General features: G+C 37.9%; 1 protein-coding gene across 1 annotated transcript in view; it reads left to right on the forward strand.

The window, feature by feature from the left end:
* LOC150108079 (dynein axonemal heavy chain 3-like) overlaps nt 1-27,216 on the forward strand; it is a 1,881,116-nt gene that overhangs the window by 79,504 nt on the left and 1,774,396 nt on the right. Inside the window, exon 4 of the mRNA XM_090415945.1 lies at nt 2,560-2,650. Coding sequence (XP_090272071.1) covers nt 2,560-2,650 — 91 coding nt within the window. The remainder of the gene's footprint in view (nt 1-2,559; nt 2,651-27,216) is intronic.

Here is a 27,216-nt window from a genome sequence, read left to right on the forward strand (position 1 = left end):
TTTGTGAATCTTTTCTGGACTCTTTCCAACATATCCTTATCACCATGAAAACCTAGTGACCAAATCTATGCACAATAATCCATAGGAGGACTGATTAAGGCCTTATACAATGGCATCGTAATTTCTTTATTTCTGCATGTCAGGTTCCTCTACATTATTGCCATTGCCATTTTTATATCATCATATAGCCAAACGCTATCAGTTTTCCTTTTTTCACTAGTCTCATGAAGATGAACAACCAAAAGACCAATTGAAACTAAAGTGCAATGATGACTGATATCCAGGTGGTTATCTTATCTGAGTTAACCACCTTGAGTTGGCCTTCTCTGCCTGGGATTGCTTCCCAGTTATCCATGTGACCATAAGACCACATTGTACTAAGAGGATGGAACCATTTAAAAGACCTCATATTAAAAATAGACAGAATTTTATCACCCCTGGTGAATATTGCATAATAATAACCTACACCACCTAGCCAAAAATTTGTTATCTCCTAGAATGCTTCTTTCTAAATACAAAAATCGTCTGACTGAACAATAAAATTTCCATAATACAATATTATAAAGCATTTATATGTCATATTGATAGTTTTCAAATCCATGTTTCTTCCTAACCTTCCATAAATGGTATTTTAATTCATTAATTATAAAAATCAAAATTCTCTTACCATTGCTGACAGGTACTGCAAAAAAAAAGTCTGTCTCCCACTGATGAGACCTCAATAAAGGTCAAAACCTGTCTGGGTAGTGGTCCTTTGCATAATTCATGGCATTATACATGGATATGTGCCTTGCATTATGGGGTACTCTACTATTCTTGAGAAATCCATGCTACTTATGTTATTTCCTTTTCACACCAACTTACATAATGATCTCACTTTCACCATCATTTTTTCTCAGAGCAAAGAACACTGAACTGAAAGAGACAGCAAATTTAAAACAATACATGGTCTTAAAAAAAAATCACTCAAACAGTGTATACTAATGACAGCTATTATACTCCAGTGCTCATTCTTAAACTAAGTAATATTGTCAACCAATAAACAGAATTAAACTTATTTTGCTGCAGCAAGATAAGTTAAATTTACAACTTAAAACTGCTTTCTCTTCTTACTCAGCACCTTGATTTTCGATGGACATTTTGCATGCATGTTTTTGATATGTAAACACAACAAGGCTGGTAGTGGTAATTACTTAAGGAATTGTTTAGTATGAAATTTGTAATAGAGCCAAAAAGTTATAAGATTGAAAATAATGCAAAAACTGTTGAACCTAGAAATGTATGAATTAACAAATTTATATGGATTACAAACACAGATTAACAAAAATAAGAATATAATTCAATAAAGTATTTAATTATTATGAAATAAATGTGAATACAAATATATATATATATATATATTTTTTTTTTTTTGTATTCACATATACAGGGTGTTCGGGATAAATTTGACATATTTATAATTAATTATATTTTTCCGTAAGTTACATGTATTAACACACACTTCTCTTCATTTAAAAGTTTGGACCCTTCTTCATTCATATACAAGATGTCAGAAATGATGGATAGCTGGAACCCACCTGAATCATGGAAGAGAATAACTTGTATCATGATGATTCGTGCCCGCCATCAAAATAAGGATATTACGACTGCTGCCCAATGCTCCCTGAATACAGTAAAAACAATCAGGCATGAACTAGAGACTTGCAATGGTGACTACGAGGATGTAGCAAGAAGAAAGATCCCTAGCAGACGATCTGATTGCGTTCATACAGCAGAATTCCTCGCAAATCTGCAGGAACAGGTGTTGAAGAACCCTGGCATTGGAATTCGGGCTTTGTTTGTGGAGTTGCTAACTGTAGTCAAGCCCTAGATAACAAGGGTAGCCAATGGTAGGCCGTATGTATGGCAGCAGGATTCGGCCCCTTGCCACACCTCTGGGAAAAGTCAAAAATGGTTGTCTGAAAATTTCTACGACTTCACCAGTCCAAATGTTTGGCCTCCAAACTCCCCAGACCTTAACCCCATGGATTATTTTGTATGGGGCGCAGTTGAAAAAGACACCAATCGCACTTCCAGTAATACAAAAGCCCAGTTAATGGATAAAATTAAAACAGTTTTTGCGGCCCTTCCCAGGGAGACTGTAGCATCAGCTTGTTCGAGGTTCCGAAGCAGAATTGAAGCTGTGATCGATGCTAATGGTGGTTATTTTGAGTAAATCTTGTTGATAGTATTGTAATTAACTCTGCCTGTAATGTTTTTTTGTCAATTCATTAAATTTAATAGATACAAAGAAGATTTTCTTTTTCCTTACGAAACTGTCAAATTTATCCCGAACACCCTGTATATATATATAAATATATATATTAAAAGAAAAAACTAAAAACAAGAGATCTGTATTGAACATGAAAAGTCAGCAATTAATGATATCACTAAGCATGAAATATATAAGTTTAAATGTTTTCAGATTAACATTTATTTATACATTGTACTTAGCAGTGTTTTCTTTATTGTAATGTAATACTGAGAGGGAAAAATGTGTTAGTCTTTTTTTTATTTCAGTGTTCTGAAATTACAGTTCATGATTTGCAAGAAGAAATAGGAAAAGCTGCTAATAGAATTCTTTTTCTCATGGGTCATGCACTTTTACCAGGTAGGAAGTACAAAAAAAAAAAAAAAAAATCTTATATTTTAGTTTGTCTGTTCCAGGGTTCTTCCTCTGATGATGTTATATCTTTATCCTAAAGCCAGAACTACTAAATTCAGTTCAGCTTCTTGATAATGTTACTGCAGGAATATCAGTTGTATATGATTACAGATAGTATGAAAGTGAAAGAACTCTTCAGTTCAGTATATATTATTATGATTCAAAACCTCCATAGAGTCAAAAGACTCATCATTGGAGGCCTATCCTATAAAACAGTCTAGCATATCACTCCTTGAACCCATTGACTGATCACACTCTCTACACTCTATCAGGCAATGCATTCTGCGGTTAAACAATCCTCCATACAAAGAAAGCGCTCCTTACCCTCTTGCTCCCCACTTTCTTTTGCAACTTTCAGGGATGGTCCCCTTGTCCTCACCCCCCCCCATCCCACCAAATGAAAGAACTCCGTGTTGACTCTGTAATTATCTATCAACAGTTTAAAAGTCTCAATCATATCACTCCTCCTCCTCCTTCTATCTACCAAACTTTGCAGTCCATATTTCCTCAGCCTATCCTCATAACTAATATTGTACAGTCTTGATATCATCTTTGTTATCTGCCTCTTCACACTTTCCATGGTTAATTATCTCCATTAAATCTATTGACCAAATTTGAGCACAATAGTCCAGGTGGTCTGATCAGGGCTTAATATAGTGGAATCACAACTATTCTATCCATGCTGGTCACTGTCCTCAGTATTCTAGCAGTCCTATGGGTTACCTTCAACACATATGCAAATGTTCCCTGAATTTCAAGATCCTATTAATCATCACCTTCAGATCCTTTACCTCCCCCCACTTTCTCCAGCACAGTTCCTCCAACAGTGTAGGCAACCTGCCATCGATGGTATCTCAAACTTCAAGACTTTACATATAGCTGCATTAAACTGATAGCCCCTTTCATTTGTCTATCTGTTCAATTTATTCACAACCTCTTGCAGGGCTACCCCATTTGTACTGTTACTAATAACCCTTCCTAGCTTCACATCATCTGCCAACAACTGAATATCCTCTTGCAATCCATTGACAATATCATTAATTTAAACGTTAATACAGGTCCTAGTATTGAGCTCTGTGGGACTCACTTCTTACCTTTTGCTTCCTCATACAAACTCTTTGATACCCATCAGATAGCCAATTGCAAATCCAGTTCACTAACCAGACATCCAAACCGATGTGGTGCACATAAATATAAGCTTATCATGTGGCACCCTGGCAAATGCCTTTGTAAAATCTAAAAAAAATGGCAGAATACGATTTTCCCTTATCAACTGCTTTTGTCACTTTATTATAAGAGGCAATAATATTATTAAAACAAGAGCACTCCTTAACAAATCCATGCAGATTTACAGATAAAATTATCCTCATTTGCCCAACACTCTGATGAAATACAAACTGGTGTATAGTTTGACACTTCCAGTCTAATACCACCCTTATGCAATGGCACTATCATTGAAATGCCAGGTGAATGGAACTATCAGTTCTTTAGCACATTCTCTCAAAATCTCATCCAGTCCCATTGCTTTATTGATATCCAGAGTACTCAATATTTGAAACATACTCTCTTCTTGCACTTCTAAATCTCAAACCTGCCCCTGTCCTGTAGTATTAAAAAATACTTCTTCAGGATGAAGTAGCTCAATAAAGTGTTCATTAAACAACTCCACTATGTTTTTTGCATCAGTCACTCTATTCCCAATTTATTCAACAGCATCATTCTTCCACAATGATTTCTCCTTCTACTGGCTACATAACGAAAGAATTCCTTAGGATTTTTTTTTTGCATCTCAGGGCCAATCTCTTCTCATATTCCATTTTTGTCTTCCTTACAATACTATTCACTCTCCTGGTATGAGTCTTATTTTCTTTATGCATCTACTCTCCACCCTTCTCCTTATATTTCTTCCATAACCTCTTTTTTACCTGCAGTTCCAGTTTGATATTGTTTGTTATCCACTTTACACCAAATTTTGTTATCTTCATCACTTGCAGTATACCACCTGCTATTGCTGCTAATAAATATTTCTTCCCAAGTTCCCAAGCACTGATGATATTTTGCCCTTCCAATTCCTTCATCCACGGAGCTGCCCCAAGCTTATTTCTAATACTATTATAAACACCTACCTTGTAATTCTACATACATTCTCTTATACTCCTGCATATTCTATTCATCTTCCAAGTCAAAACCACATGGTTGCTCTCTCCAGCCAGTGGCAGAGATGCTATCTCAGTTATAACCAAATCTTCTGATGCTATGACCAAATCTAAAACTCTTGATCTTCGTGTTCCTTCTACTACATGTTTCCTTATACATTTGTCCATCAAGAATTTCAGAAATTCCATTCCCTTACTTCTCTTTTTGCAGTTTCCACTTCCCAGTTTATACTACTGTAGTTAAAATCTCCCATAACAATCATTCTTTTTTGCACTTGCAAAGCTCAACTCCTTAAATATCTCCTACTCTTCAACCTCTGTGCCTCCTGGCTTATAGCAACACCACACTAAATATCCTGTTCTTCCCACCTGTGCCTCGCACCACATGCTCTCAAAACCATTATTGCATTACCGCCCCCCCCCACGTCCTCCACTCTGATAAGATATAAATCATCACTTATCATAAACAGTACCCCACACCACATTTGCCCTGCCTATTCTGCTGAAATGCTATACCCTGCTACTTCTATTCTTTTTGGTATATCATCTTCCACCAACCATGTCTTAGAGCCCTCAGTAATCTTTGGACAGGCTAATACTATCAATGCCACCAAGGCATTATCACTGTTTCTATATCTATTATTACCCCTTCCAGAATCAACTGGATTCAGCATTACACGATGTACTTCCTCCCTTCTCCCAAGTGACTTTTCCCACATGAGGTGACCCTTGCTACCATATACCCTGATAATTCTAGTTATTATTATTTTTATTTCCCAAGACCTCATGGAGTCAAAGACTCATCTGGGAGGTCCTTTTTATCACACACACATCTCATCATACCGTGTCTTAAACATGCTCAAACTACTTGCAGACACCACACTCTCAGGCAAGGCATTCCAATCATTCACAACTCTGCACGAAAAAAACCTACATCTCACTCCCCTACTCACATCCTCTTTATACAGTTTCCAGGAATGACCTCTGGTTCTCCCCTGATCTCCCACTATTCTCTGTAGAACTTCTCCACCATTGATCCTATAACAACCCCTTACCAGCTTGGAGGTCTCTATCATATCTCCTCTCTTCCTTCTCTCCACCATACTCTGCAAATTACATCTTCTCAATCTTTCCTCATACTCAACATTCCAGAGGTCAGAAACTACCTTAGTCAGTCGCCTTTGGACCCTTTCCAACATCTCTTCATCCTCCTGAAAACCCGGTGACCAAATCTGGGCACAATAGTCCATGTGTTGCCTAATCAAAGCCTTATACAATGGAACAAGAATCTCCCTACTTCTACACGTCAGTGTCCTCCGCATCATTCCCAGAAGTCTTTGTGTTGTCTTCACAATTTTGGCGATGTATTCCCTAAATTTTAGATCCCTATCCACTATCACCCCCAGATCTCTTATTTCCTCTACCTCCAACTATATATTCTCACCAAGCATAAATTCTGCATCCCATCTTTGTTTTCCAAATTTTAAAACCTTACATTTTGCAACATTGAACTCACATCCCCATTTGCTTGCCCAATCACTCAATTTATTCAGGTCTTCTTGTAAGGCCACAACATCTTCTCTACTCTTCATGGTTTGTCCCAATTTTGCATCATCCGCAAACAACTGAATATCTTTATCCAAATCTTCACCAGGATTATTAATATACAAGTTAAATAGTAATGGCCCTAAAACAGACCCCTCAGGCACTCCACTAGTGACTTTCCTTTTCCTGGATATTGCAATCCCATACGCAACTTGTTGATACCTATTAGATAGCCAGTTTCCAATCCAATGCACTAATCTAACATCCAATCCCATCTGCTCTAGTTTGACTGTCAGCTTATCATGAGGTACTCTATCAAAAGCCTTTGCGAAATCCAAGTATAGTACTGTGTATCCTTCTCCTCTGTTCAAGGAAGCAGTCACTTTATTGTAATAAGTAAGTAGGTTAATAAAACATGACCTCCCTTTAGCAAATCCATGCTGTCCATCAAAGATAATACCATTGTTGTCAACCCAACTCTGGATCCTAGTTCTCACAAGCTTCTCCAACAACTTAACCACAACACCTGACACACAGATAGGCCTATAGTTTCATGCTTGAGTTCGATCACCTTCTTTATGAAGTGGCACAATCTTGCCCTCCTTCCACTCCTTAGGAACTTGACCAAGTGCAAGACTCCTATTAAAAAAATATGTCAAGGCAGGTGTCAGTCAACTCAATGGCACATTCCTTCAGAATACGCAGTGATATATTATCAAGTCCCACAGCCTTATTTACATCTAGTTTACTCAACTCCCCAGTTTCTCTCTATTAACATACTGACGATTTGGAAAACAACATTCTCTACAGATGCCTACATCCTTCCTCCTTAAAATCCAAGCATCCACATAATCCTCTATTCACTATTCATTATTGATGCTCTTCTCTGGTTCTCAGCATTATCATACTTAGGCAATACATTCACTATTTCACCTTTCTCAGTCTTCTTCCATACAACTTCAAGTATCAACCTCAGATCTCTTGCTACCTGATTCACACTTCATATTAAGTCATTCGATCCTATCATCACAATCATCTCATCCACTCTTTCACCTTGCTTGAATGCCATAGTCACACCATCTATCATTTCTCCAGGCATCATTGAATGATTGAATGAATCATTGAATTCTTATATTGACAAAAAAAAGTACCTTACTTTTTAGAAGAATAAAATTGTTTTATTTTTCAAAGAAATCTTAGCAATCTTGGTTTAATCTCTTTGAAATAAATTTGAGATAATATTTTGAGAAAAGACTACTATTGAGTCTTCGTACTCAACATTCTAGACACCAACAGTGCCTTAGTCAATCTTCTTCAAACCCTCTCCAAAATATCCTCATATTCTTGAAAATCAGGTAACTAGATCTGCACAGCATAATCAATATTTGGGTAGTTCAAGTTCTTGTAGTGTTAATGTTTAATACATGTTAATAGGTAATGCCATAATCCATTATGTTCAGTGCCACCAGTGCGATCTCTAAACTTTAGGAGTCTGTTTCCCACCACTCACAGGTGTTTTATCTCTTCCAACTCCTTAAAACTTTTTCCAACAATTGTATATTGTACATCACATCTTTTCCAACCAAATTTCAAACCTTACATTTTGTAATATAAAGTCTGCGGGTTCGAATCCCACCGTGGGCATGGATGTTTGCGATTGTCTGTGAAAATACTAGTAGTGGTGGTGGTGGTGGTGGTGTTGGGCAGTAGATGACATTGGTGTAGTTGTGGTTCATTGTAGTTGGTAGATTGAATGGTGGAGACAGAGAGTTGTAGAGTAGGTGTCCTCCCTTGATGAGTCTTTGGACTCTCTGGAGGTGTCATGTAATAATGATAATCATCAAATTCCTGACATGTACCCTCAAGGGGGTTACAGGATATGATAGTACTACATGAAAATTTTACATCATTATTAACTTCCTATTTACCATTTTCCTCCAAATCAATCTGTTATCTCTCAAGACTCCAACATTATCTGATCCTATGTGTTTATCTTCTAAGGCACTTTTTAATGTATCAATCCACCTATATCTCGGTCTTACTTTGGGTTTTTTCCCAGCCAGCCTGACAGAGAACACTTGTTTTGCTAATCTTTCCTTTCCTCTATAATAATAATAATAATATTGAACTGTCAGCTCCACTCACTTGCCTGCTCAAATGGTCTTTTCAGATCCACCTGTAAGGCCATATCTGCTGTACTCCTCATAGTTCTTGCCAGCTTTGCATTATCTATAAATAATTAGAAGGGATAGGTGGTTTGGGCATATACTTCGACATGATGGACTTGTGAAAAGAATAACTGAAGGCAAAATAGAGGGGAAAAGAAGAAGAGGCAGACCAAGGAAAAGCTTTTTTGACCAAGTCAAAGACAGCATGGGTTTGAGGAGTTACCAGGCGGTTAAGAAGAAAGCCAATGACAGAGCGGAATGGAGGAAATTGCTGCTGAGCTACCAGTCTCAAGACTGATGCAACTGATGAATCTGTGCTGATATGTTAGCATGTTAATAAGCTGTAAATAATCTGTGTAAATATCCCTAAATTATCTGTGCATGTATATAAATTAATGACACTGGGGAATATTTGAATGGGAGATATACAGTTGTTGCAGATGATTCAAAGTTAGAATGAACTAAGAGTAGAACAGATACTATGAGGAGTAGAACAGATGTTATGGCCTTACAAGAACACTTGAACAGATTGAGTGAATTGGCATTTGAGTGGGGATGACAGTTCAATGTTGCAAGATGTAAGATTTTAAAATTTGGGGAACAACTATGGGATGTAGAATTTATGCTTATTGGGAATATATTGTTGGATGTGGAAGAAATGAGAAAAAAGTGCTTTTAATCAGTGTATAGTGGGGTTTTTGTCACGAAATGTGGTACATTTTTTTTCAGTAATACAAGTGTCCTTCAGTGGTGCTGCTTTTGGAGTTTAGTTGTTGTTTATATTGTGTTATTTATGTTTATTCTTACCGAGAAGGTGCGGTCAGTGTCAGATGCATCTGCAGTGGAAGAGAAGAAGATAAGTTTTATTATTTAGTTATTTAGTATAGTTTATAGTTATAGAATTGCATAAGTAAATTAGCTTATAGTAAAGCATATAATATAGTATAGTAGAGCATTTAGTAGTAGTTCCTCGGCTCTATTTGAATGATGGCGGCAGCTGTAGCTCCAATTAGGAATGGCATGTCACCAAGTCTGCCACCATTTAAGAACTATATTTGGCATAACATACAACAGGATTTTGTGGCATGCAGTGCTTGTGGTATGTATGCATCCCAGCAGTTGGGTATGTGATGGGTGAGAGAAGGGGGGGGGGAAGTACATATATGCACAAAATGTAGGCAACAGGAAGAACTTTTGGAGTTAGAGATTATCATAACCAACCTCGTTTCATCAGGGGCAGAAGAATCTCAACCTACAGAGATGAGTAGTGTGATAGAGGGTGAGAATAATGAGCAAAATAGGAATGAAAAAAATAAGAGTGAGGAGTGTGGAAAGTTTGAATAATTGTGAAGTTTTCAGAGATGGCCTTAATTGGGAGGATGAATGACAAGCAAGACTGGCTAATGTGCAGAGAGATAGATGAGCTGAAAGAGGTGGAATGTATTGGGAATGGGTTGAGAAGTGTGAAAGGTGAGATTAGGCAAATGGAAGAGATGAATGCAAGGCGAATCAGAGTAGGAGCGAGAGCGAGAGAGAGAGAGTTATGAGAATGATAGAAGAGGAGAGAATAGAAACAGTAGGGGGGGGAGGGAATGAGAAGAATGCGAGGGAGTGCTGAAACGAGGAATAGAGTGCCAGGGCAGCATGTAAGTAGGGGAACACAGAGAGAGAGAGAAAGTCTTAGAGAGGGATGCCGGTGAGCAATCAAGGATTGCTCACCGGCATCAATCAAGGCTAAGAGGTGTGATGTATGGAGACTCGATGATCCATGGTGCAAGATAGGATGCCAGAGGAGTGTTTGCATGGAGGAACAATAGAAAGTGTGACTCTGGCAATTAAGCGGGGTGAAAGGGTGGATGTGATGATTGTGATGGCGAGCACAAATGAATTGAGAGGCAATGTAAATTGGGTGGTGAGAGATTCAAGTCTGAGATTCATGCTTGAGGTTGTACAAAAGAAAATACAGAGAGGAAAGATTGTGTGTGTTGCCCAAGTATGCTAATGAAGAGCTGAGTAGAAGAGCAGTAATAATGAATAGCATGATAGCCAGAATGTATCAGTTGAGTTTGGGAAGTGCAAGAAGAATGATTGTTATAGGAGATTTAACTACAACAGAGGATTGGAATATGTGCATGCTTGGAGGGTATTTCAGGACAGAAAGGAACTATATGTGAGAGACCGCTTGCATTTGAATGAGAAAGGATGTAGGCATCTGGAGAGATTGCTGTTTTCTGAACAAGTCGGTGTGTCAATGCAGGGAAACTAGAATCATCAGGGTGGATAGTAGCATGGATGGCCTCTTGTGGGAATGGGTGCTTGGGGGAAGACATCAGGTAACGCTGCACCTGGTGGAGTCTGGAGTAGATAATGGTAGGTATAGAAACAGTGACATTTTTATGCTTTATACTAATGCCACGAGTATCCAGAATGAAGGAGATGAATCAGTGGTGCTGATAGCAGCAGCATGTCCAAAGATTATTGTGATCTCTGAGACATGGTTGGCTGAGTGATTAGTGTGTCCACTCTCCAGCCAAGAGGCTGTGGGTTCTAATCCCACTGTGGGCATGGATGTTTGTGATGTCCTACAAACTTTGTGTGGAAAGGGAATCTGCGACTCTACCACTTATTCTAACAGAAGACATCATTGCCGAAACCATGTGAGGTACGGCAGTGACCATACCGCATCTACGGACGTCAAATGTGAAAATTTTTTTTCTGAGACATGGTTGACAAAAGATGATATAATAACATGAATAGAACTAGCAGGATACAGCATTTTTCAGCAGGATAGGAAGGGAAAACATGGGGGGTGGGGTAGTGCTTATGATAAGTGATGACTTATGTCCTCTAAGAGTGGAGGCTTTGGAAGGCAGTGACACTAATGGTTTTGAAAGCATATAGTGTGAGGTAGAGGTGGGCAAGACAGGATATTTAGTGGGGTATTGCTACAAGACAAGGAGCAGAGAGAGTGAGGAGCAAGAGATGTTCAGGCAGTTGAGCTAAGCAAATGAAAGAAGAATGATTGTTATGGGAGATTTAACTACAGCAGTATAAATTTGAAAGAGGAAAATGCATGAAGTAATGAGGAAATGGAATTTCTAGAATTTTTGAAGGAACAAGAGAGATTCAAGAGTTTTGCATTTAGTCATAGCATCAGAAGAGCTGATTATAACTGAGATGACATCTCTTCCCCTAATTGGAGAGAGTGATCATGTGGTTTTGACTTGGAGTGATTATAATAGTCTTAGATATCAACTTGGGGCAGTTCCATTGAGAGCAGAATTGCAACGTCAAGATATCATTAGTGCTTGGGAAATTGTGAAGGAATATTTGTTAGCATTTGATAATAAGCTGTATTCCACTAGTGAAGAAGAGGACACAATTTGGTGTAAAGTGGATGACAAACAATATCAAACAGGAACTGCAGGTCAAAAGGAGGTTATGAAAAGAGATATAAGGAGAGTGTGGAGAGCAGATGCACGAAGAATATAAGACTCAGGCCTGCAGAGTGATTAGTATGGTGAAGATGGCGAAACTGGAGTATGGGAAGAGATTGGCCCTAAGATCCAAAGAAAATCTTAAGAAATTTTTTAGCTATATGGCTAGTACGAGGAGAAATTATTGTGGAAGAATGACATTGTGGGATAAAAATGGGAATAGAGTGACTGATGGAGAGGACATGGTGGAGTTATTCAATGGACACTTTATTTGAGTATTTTATGCTGCAGAAGTAGGTTTTAATGCTAGAGGGATAGGACAAGTTCAAGGTTTAGAGGTGCAAGAGGAGAGTGTTCCAAATACTGAGTACTCTGTATGTCAGTAAAGCTATGGGACTGGATGGTATTTTGCCACTGGTTTTGAGAGAATGTACTAAAAAATTGACAGCACAGTTGACCTGGCTTTTCAATGAAAGTCTGGCTACAGGAAAGGTAGCCAGAATTGAAGGAATTGAAGGAAGGTAAGATAGTTCCATTGCATAAGGGCAGTAGCAGACTGATCTGTCTAACTATATTCCAGTTTGTGTTTTATCAGTAGTTGTTAAGGTCTTGGAGAAATTAGTGAGGGACTATATACAGCATTGGGCAGATGAGGGTAATGTTATTTGTGTGAGTCAACATGGATTTGTTAAGGGGCACTCTTGCTTTAGTAATATGATTGCCTTTTATAATAAAGTGACAAGAGCAGTTGATGAGGGAAATGCATATACTGCCTTTTTTTTTTTTTGATTTTGCAAAGGCATTTGACAGGGTGCAACATGATAAGCTGTTATTTAAGTTGTATCACAAGTTTAGATGTCAGGTTAGTCAACTGGATTCAGGATTGGCTGTCTGATAGGTATTAGAGAGTTGTGTATGGTAGGGCAATATCATGGAGGTAGAAGGTTACAATTTTGGTCCCACAGGGCTCAGTTCTGCAACCTGAATTGTTTAACCTTTATATCAATGATATTGTCAATAGATTGAAGGGGAATATTCAGTTGTTTGCAGATGATGTGAAGCTATAATGGATTATTAGTAATATTGCAGATGTGGCAGCCCTGCAAGAGGATTTGAATAAACTAGACAGATGGGTAAATGAATTTGTTGTCAGTTTAACGCACAAAATGTAGAGTCTTGAAGTTTGGGATACATCAATGGGGCTGCATACTTGATTGGAGCAGCTGTACTGGAGGAAGTAGTGCAGACAAGAGATCTGGGGGATGATGATGATTGATAGAAACCTGAAATTCAGGGAACATATTGCAATGGTGGTGAAGGTAACCCAGGATTGCTACAATACTGAGAAGGACACTGACCTGCAGAGATAAGTTATCGTCCCATTGTAGAAGACCCTGATCAGACCACATTTAGACTATTGTTTTCAAATTTGGTCCCCAGGATTTGAAGGGAATAAATTAACTGTTGAAAGGGTACAGAGGCAGATAACAAAGATAGTTTCAGGACTGTACAATGTTAGTTATGAGGAGTGGTTGAGGGAATGTGGACTGCAGAGTTTGGTAGATAGAAGAAGGAGAGGTGATATGATTGAGACTTTTAAACTGTTCAGAGGTAGTTGCAGGATTGATGCTGGGATGTTCTCTCAGTTGGTGGAGCAGTGGGAAGGAGTAATGAAAAGGGGCCATCCCTGGAAGTTTTGAAAGGAAGCTGTGAGCAAAAGGTTGAGGAGTGGTTTCTTTGCATGGAGGGTGATTGAACCATGGAATTCATTGCCTGATAGAGTGGTGAGAGCAAGAACAGTCAATGTGTTCAAGGAGTGGTATGATAGACTCTGTATTTCCTAGGAAGGACCTCCCACAATGAGTCTTTTGATTCCATGGAGGCCTGTATAATAATAATAAATATAATACTTTTACATTGCTCTGCTTTCTTACATTTTTATCTGTATTCTCTCAGAGCACACACAGACTTTTATAGGAATTTTTTGTGTTTTTACATACCTCTTTGACTGAATTATTCAGTGGTTTCTTCAGAGTCTTCCACCGATTCTTCAAGGTTTATTTATCTCTTCCAAACTCCTTTTTTTGTTTCTTCCATAATAATATTTGAGCTGCTCACTTTTGAAAGTTTGCTGAACTTTGATTTTTTTAAAAACTTTCTTCAACATTTTTATTTTTAATATATATTGATGTTAATTTTTATCCTGCTCAAAATTAAGTCATCATTTCCTATATCAAATCATCTGTAACTTTTGTAATGTCTTCAGGAGTGAGCCCATATTGATTTTCTCCTTCATGTGCTTGAGAGAGAGAGAGAGAGAGAGAGAGAGAACAAACACATTGCATTCTGAATTAGAAATAAGATATCACTATCTACTAACAAAGTCACTCACTGAGATTTTTCTTATTTCTTGTGTCTTCTATGTAAATTTTACACATCTTTGTGGAAGTTCATGGTGTTAGTGATGACTAATCCATGTAACGAAGACTGTAGGAACAATACACTCAAATGTCCTAATTGTGAGATAGATCATCCAAAGGAGATCCAAAAAATCAAAGCTTATTATTATTATTACATAACACCTCCATGGAGTCCAAAGACTCATTGAGGGAGGGTACCTGCTCTACACCTCTCCGTCTCCACCACTCCACTAACTGCAACTACCTTCATCTACACCAGTGCCATCTACCGCCAACCACCACTATTTTCACAGACAATCGCCAACATCCATGCCCACGGCAGGATTCGAACCCGTAGCCTTTTGACTGGAGAGCGGATACGCTAACCACTTGGCCAACCAGGCTGGCAAAACTTAAGAGTATTTCCTATCAAGAGGCTTAGAAACAGTGTACCACAGACATAGTAACATGTAGTGGTAAACCCTCCAATGATGAGGGTTTACCACTCCCACTGCAAAGAGAGTGTCAGTTGGGATCTTAACATATATGCTAATCCCACCTTCTCATGACTATAACATCTTTGAATAGTATGATTTTTTTCTCTCTCTCTCTCTCTCTCTTTCTAGAGCACATGATGGAGAAAATCAACATGGGCTCACTCCTGAAGACATTACAAAAACGGTCCCACAACATCAGAATGCAGTTATTAAAAAAAATAATGGAATGCTCACAACTGAGGAGCAAAGACATGCCTTTTACTCCCCCATAGAAAGATAAAACAATTAAATATATCTAGTACACAAGACAGAGTTCAGTTTGACAGTGTTTTGAATATTTTTCATGATGAAGAAATGATGGACAGACACTGGCCATCTACAATTTTCCAAAAAGAAAAACATCCAAGGCTAATAAGCACAAAATTCTCAACATTTGAATCCAGATGATACCACCATAAAGAAATAATGTAAAGATTTCTCTGATGTAATTGCCATAGATTCAGTATAAACATCAATGACATCAAGGCTCTCTTCAGAAGTATAAACCAATCTGCTTTTGCTTGCAGGAAACATACCTGATGTCTGGTGACTATTCAACATTACGAAATGTAGCCATCATTTGTAAGGACAGGATGGGGGGACAGACCTACTCATGTAGAAGTTGCCATCTATTTTTGTGGGCAACCATACCCCTTCCAGCAAGTTCCATTTAACATAAATGTAGAGGCAGATGCCATCTGATATTCAGTCAGAACTCTTATAACAGTATGCTGTATGTACCTTCCTCTTGTAACAAATATCTCTTGAGATAACCTTGTTGATACCATATTGCTGTTACTACCTGCTTACTTTTAATGAAAGATTTAAATGGATGCAACACTTTGTGGGGTAACAACTGAACTAATATCAAAGGAAGAGTTGTTGAGCATATTCTCAATAACAACTTTTCCTACTTAAACAGAGAAGTAGCCCATCTTCTTCCATATGCCTACCAGAACATTTACTGCCATTGACAACTGTTTGTGCACCCTCCTTTTTCCCACGCTTTAAGTAAGAAACTGATGACAAGTTATTTGAAAGCAATTATTTTCTCATGATATCTGATTTCCTGCATGCTACATCATAGATATCAGTTGGAAAATTGAGCAAGGGGGCTGACTCATCTTTTCCCTAGCAGGTATAATTCTGCACTGATCAGTTCATCTCTCAGCAATGAAGTGAGTCATGATAGCATGTATTATACAAGCTGTCACAACTGCGTATTACCAAAATATCTGCTTGGTTTTCATATTTCACTAAACTGTCATGGCACACTGATTGCACAGCACCAAAAGGAACCACAGCTCAAAGCATATCTTCTGCAGATACCGTATGAAACAAACCTCATTGCTTTCAGATGTGTCTGAGAAATAATAAATCCTAGATCCAAAACACATCTTCTATAACAAGAGCAACAAATAGTAAAGAAGTCTTCGACTAAATTCTGAAAATGAAGAGCAAATGCACCACCTGCCAGCATTTCATCCATGAACAAATGCAGAGTTGCTGACTAAAAGCAATTGCTGAGATATTTCTTAAGACATGAACAGTATCTTTTATCCTATCCCACCCCCAAGTTCCTTGCCCAAAAATGCAAAGCACAAAAACAAATCCTGTTTTTCTCCAGCAGTACCAAAGAATACAACAGGCTTCTCATGAAAGAAGAAACAATAGTTACTTTGGTTACTCATTTCAGAAATTATGGACTTTACAACCATGTTATAAATAACTCTTTTAATTTCCCGACGTTTTGATCTTCATATTAAGATCATGATCTGGACCATATACAAATACATACATACCATATACAAATAATACATTACGTACAGTAAGCTAGAGAACAATGATTTGATCACAGGTTATTCTACTGGCATGACTTCTAGTGAAAAAAAAAAATTAATTATTTAGAAACTACATCAAGCTAAATTCTATTTATGATAATATGAATAAACATTCTTTCTTACAGATAGTTTTCTTTCAGTAACAATGATTTTACTGGTTTTGAGTAATGGCTAAGTTCTTTCTAGTAGCTTGGATCTGTTCTCTGAGTAGAACTTTCTCCATGCGGTGGTATATTCATTGCACCTTTGTTGAATTGAATTTTCTCTTTAGTTTGATGCAATTCAGAATGATATTCTGTCCCTACACCGTTTTAAAAACACCAGTTGATTGATCAAACCAGAAACATGAATCTTCAGCTTACCGTATTGATTGCATCGTTTGTGGGTCGAATTTCCATGAATTATCATAATCCTTTCTTTTAGTGTTGCATGATGATCAGCATTCATTTTAGAAATTATGGACTTCACAACCATGTTAGAAATAACTCTTTTAATTTCCTGATGTTTCGATCTTCATATTAAGATCATCATCTGGAGCATATATAAATATACAGGACAAGCTGAGTTACATTACATACAGTAAGCAAGAGATACAATAATTTGATCACAGGTTATTCTACTGGCATGATCTCTAGTGGGGAAAAAATTTAGAAACTACATCAAGCTAAATTCTATTTATGATAACATGAATAAACATTCTTTCTTACAGATAGTTTTTCTTTCAGTAACAATGATATCCTATTTTTAGCATTGCAATTGTTATTTTTGATTTAGGATCCTGGATTATCTACAGTGTTTATAGTTATATAGTTACTGTTTATAGTTACTCTTAGAGAGGAAGGTTCCGTGGGTCGAATATGCACCTTCCATATGTTTGGGATTTTTTAAAAGAAAGGAAAAGTTACTTTGGTTAAATACGTCCCAATTACTGTTGGACTTATTAATATTCATTATAAAATGATTAAACATCTGTCATCAACTGCAAAGGATCAACTACTATTCCTGTTCAACAGAATATTCAATGAGAACATTTTTCCAGATACCTGACAAAAGGAAATTATTATTGCCTTTCCTTCGTCAGAAAAGGATCCAAAATCTCCAATAAACTATTGGCCAGTTGCTCCTACCAGATGCTTGTGCAATATCTGAAAAAATGGTAACTCTCATCTTGTATGGTTTCTGGAGAGAAACAACCTTAAGAACATAATCTGGTTTCCATAAGTAACATTCAGCACCTCATCATGTAGTCCAACTGGAAGCATTCATTTGAGATGCCTTTCTAAAATGCAAGCATGTAGCATCCTTTTTCTTTGATATAAAAAGAAGCATATGACAGCTTTCATATTTGGAATATTGAATGATTTGCACAACTTTAGTCTCAGAGGGAATCTCTCTTTCTTCATTAAGAACTTTTTATCCACTCGACTCTTCCAAGTCCAAGTGGGAATTGCTCTTTTCTGACTATATACTGAAGAATAGGGATTCTGAGTCCCACAAGGTTCAGTTTTAAGTGCCATGTTTTTTGCAATCAAGGTTATGATAATAACCAAACAACTTTCTCCAAATGTGAGTGATGTCGTCACATTGTGGATGACTTTACTATCTTCTGTCATTTGTATAATATGAACATCATAGAAAGACAGCTGCAGCAAGCCATTGAGCAGCTCTCAAATTGGGCACTTGCAAATGGGTTCAGCTATTTTTGCAGAAAGAGACAGTTTGTGTGCATTTGCTGCAGATGTGGTGTTCATTCCATCCCAGAACTCATACCAGGACAAGCTTTATTGTATAATGAAATCTGTGTGATATCCATTATTATAGAATCACACATGTATCACAGTAAATAATTGATTTATTAAACAAATATTTTGTCTTACGTAACATGAAAACTTCATGTGGACAGAGAACAAATATTTCATCTTCACAAATGCCTGATATGTACCTTCAGGTGTACAGGGTAGAACAAATATAACTAATTTAAATAAAGGAAGGACCACTTCTGGCTCATCAGTCTTCACAGATCTGGCCTAGCACACCATGGGATTGAAAATACTTTCCACAGGATTCATTGGGAAAATGCTAAACTGTTACAAATTCCATGTATAAACATGAATAGAACATTTATACAAGGAAAGTGCTAAAGCGATACTTCATCAACCTAACTTCAATTGTAACAACTTCTTTACCATTCCTAAAGTGTGGGAAATTGTCATCTTCAACTGTATTTTATGAATTGTATTCTGAAGTTTTTTTTAAAATCAAAATTATCCATTTGAATTTTATTTTCAGCATGATAGTTTGTAATTGATGAACACATGACTGTGTGTGTGTGTGTGTGTGTATATATACACATACTGATGAGTCCACACTGATGCCTTATGATATATATGATAAAATATCTATATAATAGATCAATTTTTTTACTGTGGTACACATGTGATTCTATAATAGAGGACAAATTTTAATCCCACTTGTACCAAAAGCCAAGTTCTTAGGACTGATATTGGAGAATAAACTCAGGTTCCTCCCTCAGATATGCTATGTGCAAGATAAAGCATTGAACATTGAATATTTTTCGCACTCTATCTTCTACTTCTTGGAGTGCTGACAGATGCTCTCTGCTTTGACTGTACTGGGCACCGATTAGATCAAAACTCGATTATTGATCCCAAAAGTCCATGCTTCTGCCAGCAATAGTATCCTGTGATGGCTGGATCTCATCCACCATTAAGCCAATAGAATTGCAACTGGAGGTATTTCAAACTTCACCAAATCATAGTCGGTATGGTGAGGCAAATGAACCAGTGTCAACAGCTGTCTCTGTTATATGCTACTAAAATAAAATCTCTAGTAGACCATCTCACATGACAACTATTTTTTTCTTATGGTGGATGAATTAGTACAACACCCATCAGACTAATGAGACCCTTTGACTTGCGAACAAACGCCAGAGCTGCAGAAACATCCAGGGCACTTTCAAATCCGACATGTACTCTCTCAGTTATGGAAACTAAAATTTCTTCTGCTTCTATCCCAGAAAATTCATTTATTAACCTGCATCTTTCTCTTGCATCCCCTCTTTCTACCTGATCAACTAAACTTCGTAACCACAAGCTTTCAAGCTGTTCTCATGAGGAATACTTCACAGACCAGTTACTATTTTGGTCACTCACCTCTGGCTTCTCTCCAACAATTCCTCATCTTCAGAAAAAACCTAGGTGATTAAATCTGTGCATAGTTAGTCCTGATGTGTCAAAATCAAACAAAGAGTGCTTAATACTATTTTATCCCTAATTTTCATTCTGTTTTTGAAATTGGATCATTTGAGCTAATATTACCCACTTTTGCATTGTCCTCTTAGTTTTAACTTCCTGACAACCATTATCCCCGGATCCCTAATCTCATCAGATTTAGTTCCATCAGTGAAATACACAGCAGCATGTAATTTTTTTTATTTATTTATTATTATTATTATGGCAACTCCAAGGAGTTCTTAGGCTCATTGAGGGAGGCCCTAAACATCATGCCAAGAACTATCTAACATTTACACAATATCTATCATACTTTGTGTTGCTTTGAACTCATTCACAGTCATGACACCCACAACAGACTCTGACCACCTATTCCACTCCTTCACTACTCTCTAAGCAAAAAACCTAGTTCTAATTCCCTTGCTAACTACACTCTTACTCAGCTTTCATGGATGGCCCTAGATAGCACTGAACCTCGCAGCACACCACTAGTCACCTGTTTTCGTTTGAATTCTGCTCCTTCATACCACTTTTTGTTATTTGTCCAGCAGCCACCCTCTTATCCACTTAACCGGTGTTATCCATCCCCATTTGTTTTAATTTGCATAACAGATTTCCGTGTGGTATTCTGTCAAATGCTTTTGCAAAATCCAGCAAAATCATTGTGTAGCCATTTCCTTTATCCAACTCAGCTGTTACTCTATTATAAAAAGTTAGTAAATTACTAAGGCATGGCTGACCCTTCACAAAGCCATGTTGATCCTTATACAGTAGCAAATTATAGACCAATCAGCATATCAGGTGTGGTGGTAAAAGTACTAGAAAAATTGGTAAAAATAGGAAAAATATGAAGTGTATAATTTATACAGACTCATTGAGTTCTTTACAGGTTATCTCCTCTTTTATGTATAATCCACATCCAGTGCTGTATGAGGTGTTACACCTGTTGTACACAATGAAAATTCTTAATTTTGATGTTCAGTTGTGCTGGATTCCTAGCCACATTAGAATTAAGGGAAATGAGGCTACACATACAGCTGCTAAATCAGCTCATACCTTTCTCCACGTACTGTTTGACAATACCATATACAGACTACAGACAGTTTATAAGATCAAAGCTAATTGCTCAGTGGCAGTCATCATGGCAGGAAGCATTGACAAACATATGACATAATATATGTCATATGACATATGACATTAAGTCATATGACATATGACATTATGTCATATGACATAATGATATAATGACATAATGACAAAGCATATGACATTAAGCTTGAAATTAAGCATTGGCATTCTAGTCAATGTAGAAAGAGAAGACAGAAAATTGTTCTTGCTAGGCTCTGCATAGGTCACAGCCATCTTACATAATCTTACACATTCATTATATGTATTCCTGTGAAAAATGCAACACATGCCTCACTATTTGTCATATTTTGGTGGAGTGCCAGCACTTTACATGAGAGAGGAGCGAAATTTTTACCTATCTAGCCAAGCCCTATATACTCAGGCAGATGTTTACAGACTCAGGTAGCTTGCATGATGTTTTTAATTTTTTACAAAGAATTAATTTGTACAAATACATTTGACTATAATTTTGTTTATATGTATATACTATATTGCTTAACTTTTGTACATATATATTATGTAATTTGTGTAACCTTATAATTTTGTTTATATGTATAAACAAAATTATATAAACTTAATTTTTATGCATGCATATTGTATAATAATTCCTTTTTGCCTATTTATGTATACTGCTGTAATAACATTTGTTATAATTTTTTATTATTATTATTATTCAGGCCTCCAAGGAGTCAAAAGACTCATCGAGGGAGGTCCTTCCTAAGACATAAAGTCTGTCAAGACTCAACGAGGGGAGGTCCCCCCCCTGAGAAACACAAAGTCTATCATACCACTCTTTAAACACACTGACCGTTCTCGCTCCCACCACTCCATCAGGCAATGCATTCCACGGCTCAACCACCCTCCACACAAAGAAACCACTCCTTACCCTCTTGCTAACAGTTTCCTTTCGTAACTTCCAGGGATGGCTTCTTGTCATCACTCCTTCCCGCTGTTCAACCAAGCGAAAGAACTCCCCAGTGTCAACCCTGTAACCCATTCTCTCAACAGTTTAAAAGTCTCAATCATATCACCTCTCCTTCTTCTATCCACCAAACTCTGCAGTCCACATTCTCTCAGCCGATCCTCATAACTATCCTTGTACAGTCCTGAAACCATCTTTGTCATCCGTCTTTGTATCCTTTCCACAGTTAATTTATCCCCTTCAAATCCTGGGGACCAAATCTGAGAACAATAGTCCAAGTGTGGTCTGATCAGAGACTTATACAACGAAATGATAACCCTCTTATCTCTGCAGGTCAGTGTCCTTCTCATAATAGCAGCAATCTTCTGTGTTACCTTCACCACCTTTGAAATATGTCCCCTAAACTTCAGGTTTCTATCAATCATCAACCCCAGATTTCTTGTCTCCCCTACTTCCTCCAGTATAACTCCTCCCATAGAGTATGCAGCATCCCATCGATGTTTCCCAAACCTCAAGACCTTACATTTTGCTGCATTAAACTGACCCCCATTCATTTGCCCATCTATCTAGCTTATTTAAATCCTCTTGCAGGGCTACCACATCTGCACTATTACTAATAATCCTTCCCAGCTTCGCATCATCTGCAAACAACTGAATATCCCCCCCCCCTACAATCCACTGGCTATGTCATTGATATAAAGGTTAAACAATATAGGTCCTAGTACTGAGCCCTGTGGGACCCCACGTGTAACCCTCTGCCTCCTGGAAACTGCTCCACCATACACAACGATCTGATACCTATCAGACAGCCAATCCTGAATCCAGTTGACCAATCTGACAACCGAGACCCATGTGCTGCAACTTAAATATCAGCTTATCATGTGGCACCCTGTCAAATGCCTTTGCCAAGTCTAAGAAAATTGCAGTATATGCCTTTCCCTCATCTAATGTTCTTGTAACTTTATTATAAAAGGCTAGCATATTGCTAAAACAAGAGCGTCCTTTCACAAATCCATGTTGATTCTCACAGATAACATTACTCTCATCTGCCCAATGCTGTATACGGTCCCTCACTACTTTCTCCAAGATCTTAACAACTACTGATGACACACAGACTGGCCTATAATTAGACTCCTTCCAATCTGTTACCACCCTTATGCAATGGCACTATCTTACCTTCCTTCCATTCTCTGGGCACCTTTGCCAAAGCCAGACTTTCATTGAAAAGCCACGTTAAAGGCCCTGTCAATTCCCTAGCACATTCTCTCAAAACTCGTGGTGAAATACCATCAAGTCCCACAGCTTTACTGACATCCAGAGTACTCAGTATCTGAAACACACTCTCCTCCTGTACCTCCAGACCTCGAACCAGTCCTATCCCTCTAGCATTAAACCTGACTCCTCTAGGATGAAATACTCCAATAAAGTGTTCATTGAACAATTCCACTATGTCCTCTGCATCAGTCACTCTATTCCCATTTTTCTCCCACAATATCATTCTTCCACAGTCATTTCTCCTCCTACTGGCCACATAGCTAAAAAATTCCCTAGGATTTTCTTTGGATCTTAGGGCCAATCTCCTCTCATATTCCAGTTTCGCTTTCCTTACCACACTAGTCACTCTTCTAACCTGTGTCTTATATTCCTCATGCATCTCTTCACCTGTCTCCTTATATCTCTTCAATAGCCTCTTTTTCGCATGCAATTCCTGTTTAATATTGTTTGTCATCCACTTTACTCCAAATTGTGTCCTCTTCTTCACTCGTGATATACAACTTACCATTGCTGATAACAAATATTCTTTCACAATTTCCCATGCACTAGTGATATCCCGGCCTTCCAATTCCTCCCTCCATGAAACTTCCTGAAGTTGACGTCTAAAACTATTATAATCACCTGCCTTATGATTCCACATAAGTTCCCGTCTCTTTGATACTCCTGCATGTCTATTCATTTTCCAAGTCAACACGATATGGTCACTCTCTCCAACTGGTGGGAGAGATGTCAACTCAGTTATTATTAACTCTTCTAATGCTATAACCAAATCCAAAACTTTTGAACCTCTTGTTCCCTCTGTTACATGTTGCCCAAGACATTTGTCCCTCAAGAATTCTAGAAATTCCATTCCCTATTGCTACATGCATCTTCCTCTCTCCAATTTATACTACTGAAGTTAAAATCTCCCATAACAATCATTCTTCTTGCACTTGCCAAACTTAGCTGTCTAAACATCTCCTGGTCCCCATCCTCTGTGCTCCTGGGTCTGTAGCAACCCCACTAAATATCCTGTCTTGCCTACTTCTACCTCACACCATACGCTCTCAAAATCATTTGTCTCACTTCCTTCCAAATTCTCCACTCTTAGAGGATATAGGTCATCACTTATCATAAGCAGTACCCCACCACCACGCTTTCTCCTCCTATCCTGATGAAAAATGCTATACCCAGCGACTTCTATTCCTGTTGTTATATCCCCTTCTGTCATCTACGTCTCAGTGATCGCAATAATTTTTGGCCAGGATGATGCTATCTGCGCCACCAATTCCTCTCCCTTATATGTGTAGTTTTATCTATATTGAGTGTTGCTAGTGAATGTGGCAGTCATGTTGAGTTATGCTGGAAAATATGTTTTTAAATTAAAGTATAGTGTGGCTTTTTTTTGTCTCAAATTGTGCTGCAGTTTTGGTTGGATACAGGTGTCCTTCAGTGGTGCTATTGTTTGAAACTCTGTTGTATATATTGTGTTTTCGCTGCTGTTTTTTTTTTCACTACTTCAGCGACTAAAGATGGCGTCTCCAACAAGAGACGTATGTCAGCGGCTTGGAGGACTTCTATATGAAAGTCTGGCTCTGCGATGGATTTTTTACAGTGGATGCATTGCAGAAACCACTATATGTATGCGCCGAGGAATGTGAAGGATATGTAGACTGTTTAGCTAAATTAGAAGAATGAAAATGTCGACATATGTGAGAAGTGTCAGGATAGGCTGGAGTGATTAGGATTGGAAACAGATGTTGGGATCGTAGCGGAAGAACTTCAGCAGGAGTTCAGGAAAATGAAAAGCGACCTTCATCTTCTGCAAGAGGAATTGGAAGTGCTCAATAAAGAAGTTCTGGAAATTAAAACTAAGTTAAATGGGTTGATTAGAGAAATTAGGACTATGGAGATTACTCTAGCTGAAGTAATTAGAACAGGATTAAGTATGGGAGAGTCTTTGGTGATTGATGAAGTAATAATTAGTATGGGAGTGATTGGGAGTCATCAGAATGAAAGCACAAGAGGTCAAGAAGAAACGAGATCGCATGAGAGTGAGGGAGTAAGTAAAAGAGCATTGAGTAATGGAACTGGGAGAGTCATGCTGAATAGCTTAGAAAATGAGGCCGTGAGTGATGCTTGTTTGGACTTGAATGAAGATATGAGTAGTAAAATATATGGTGATTCTATGATTAAGGTTTTGGAGAGCGGTGTGCCTGAAGAGTGCTTGGCTGGTGGAACAATAGAGAGAGTGGCTTTAGTAATAAAGAGAGGGCAAAGAAAAGATGGTGGGTACAAATGACCTGAGTGGTAGTATAAATTGGGTAGCAAAAGATTTAAGAACATTGTTAGATATTGTGAAGAAGAAAAGTGTCAATGGGAGGATAGTGCATGTGCTACCTTGTTTTGACAATTATGAGCTAAGTAGACGAGAGATGATAATGAATGATATGATTGCAAGAATGTGCAAAAAAAGAGGTCTAGAATTTGTTGATGTCTAGAGTGTGTTTGAAGGCAAAAGACAGCTGTATGCAAGAGATGGGTTGCATCTGAACATGGAATGTCATAACTGATTGAAGAAGTTACTGTTTTCTGAACAAGTTGAAGTAATTGGGCAGGGAAACTAAAATTGAAAAGGTTGAGTGTAAGAGGGAGAAACTTAAGCAGTGATTGTATATTTGTTGATTCTTATTCGCGGAATAAATTGCAGAATAGAGTGGATAAAAATCGGCATGGGACTACTGAAGTTAGTGACATGTATATCAGTTCTAAAGCTAGTACAAGAACTAAAGGGAATCTGCAATTTTTGTATACTACTGCAAGAAGCATTCAAAATAAGAGGGAAGAATTTTTTGGCACTAGTCACTGCAATCTCACCAAACGTTGTAGGCATTAGTGAAACTTGGCTGTCAGCAGAAGATGTGGTCACTGGAATTGAATGTGATGGGTACGGTATTTTCAGGGAGGATAGAGAAGATAGAACAGGGGAGGAGTACTGTTGATGATAGCTGATGAGATGCAGTCAAAGAAAGTAGTATATCAAGAGGATAGACATGTGAATGATAGTTCATTTGGCAGTCTGGTGTGAAATAGTGACCAACGCAACCAAATATACAGTTGGTTGCTGCTACAGGCCAGTAGGTACAGGGGGTGATATTGAATTCATGTATCAGCAAATTAATGCAATGAGTGCAGGGTTAGTGATTATTATGAGAATTTTAATTATAGTGATATCAATTGGAAAGTGGAAATATCACGTGGCAAAAAGGAAATGGAATTCATACATCTTCTACGAGATAATTACTTGAAACAGCATATAACTGAAGGGACATGTGGTGTGAGAGTGTTGGACCTAGTTATTGGTTCAGAGGTTATATGCATAAGTAAGGTGTCCTCGTTAGGTGTAAGGTGTCCAATTGGTGAAAGCGATCATGTGGTATTGACTTGGGAGGTTGTAAAATTTGTGGATTTCTCTCTTAAGAAGGGGTATATACAGAACTACAGGTTAGGCATTTATAACAATCTTTGGAGTGAGCTTGCAGCAGTCCCATGGCAGAACATATCGCAGGGGAAAAATGTTAGCAGTGCATGGGATAAAATCAGTGGGTATCTGAGGAAGGCAATATCAGATTGTGTCCCCATGGTCAGGAAGACAAACAAGGTAAGCATTCAATGGATGAATAGTAGTATCAAGCATGATCTGCAAAAAAAGAAAATGTTATGGACAATTTATAAGGAGAAAGGCGATTAGTACATCCATGAGCAGTACAAGGCTCAAGCTAGGAAGGTTACCAGCATAGTAAGAAAAGCTAAATCAGATTATGAGAAGACCTTAGCCAAGGAGATCAAGGGTAATCCCAAAGAGTTCTTCTGCT

This window comes from Typopeltis vanoorti, chromosome 3, assembly GCF_054136105.1.
Source record: "Typopeltis vanoorti isolate ZY-2024b chromosome 3, IOZ_Tvanoo_1.0, whole genome shotgun sequence".
Lineage (NCBI taxonomy): Eukaryota > Metazoa > Arthropoda > Arachnida > Uropygi > Thelyphonidae > Typopeltis > Typopeltis vanoorti.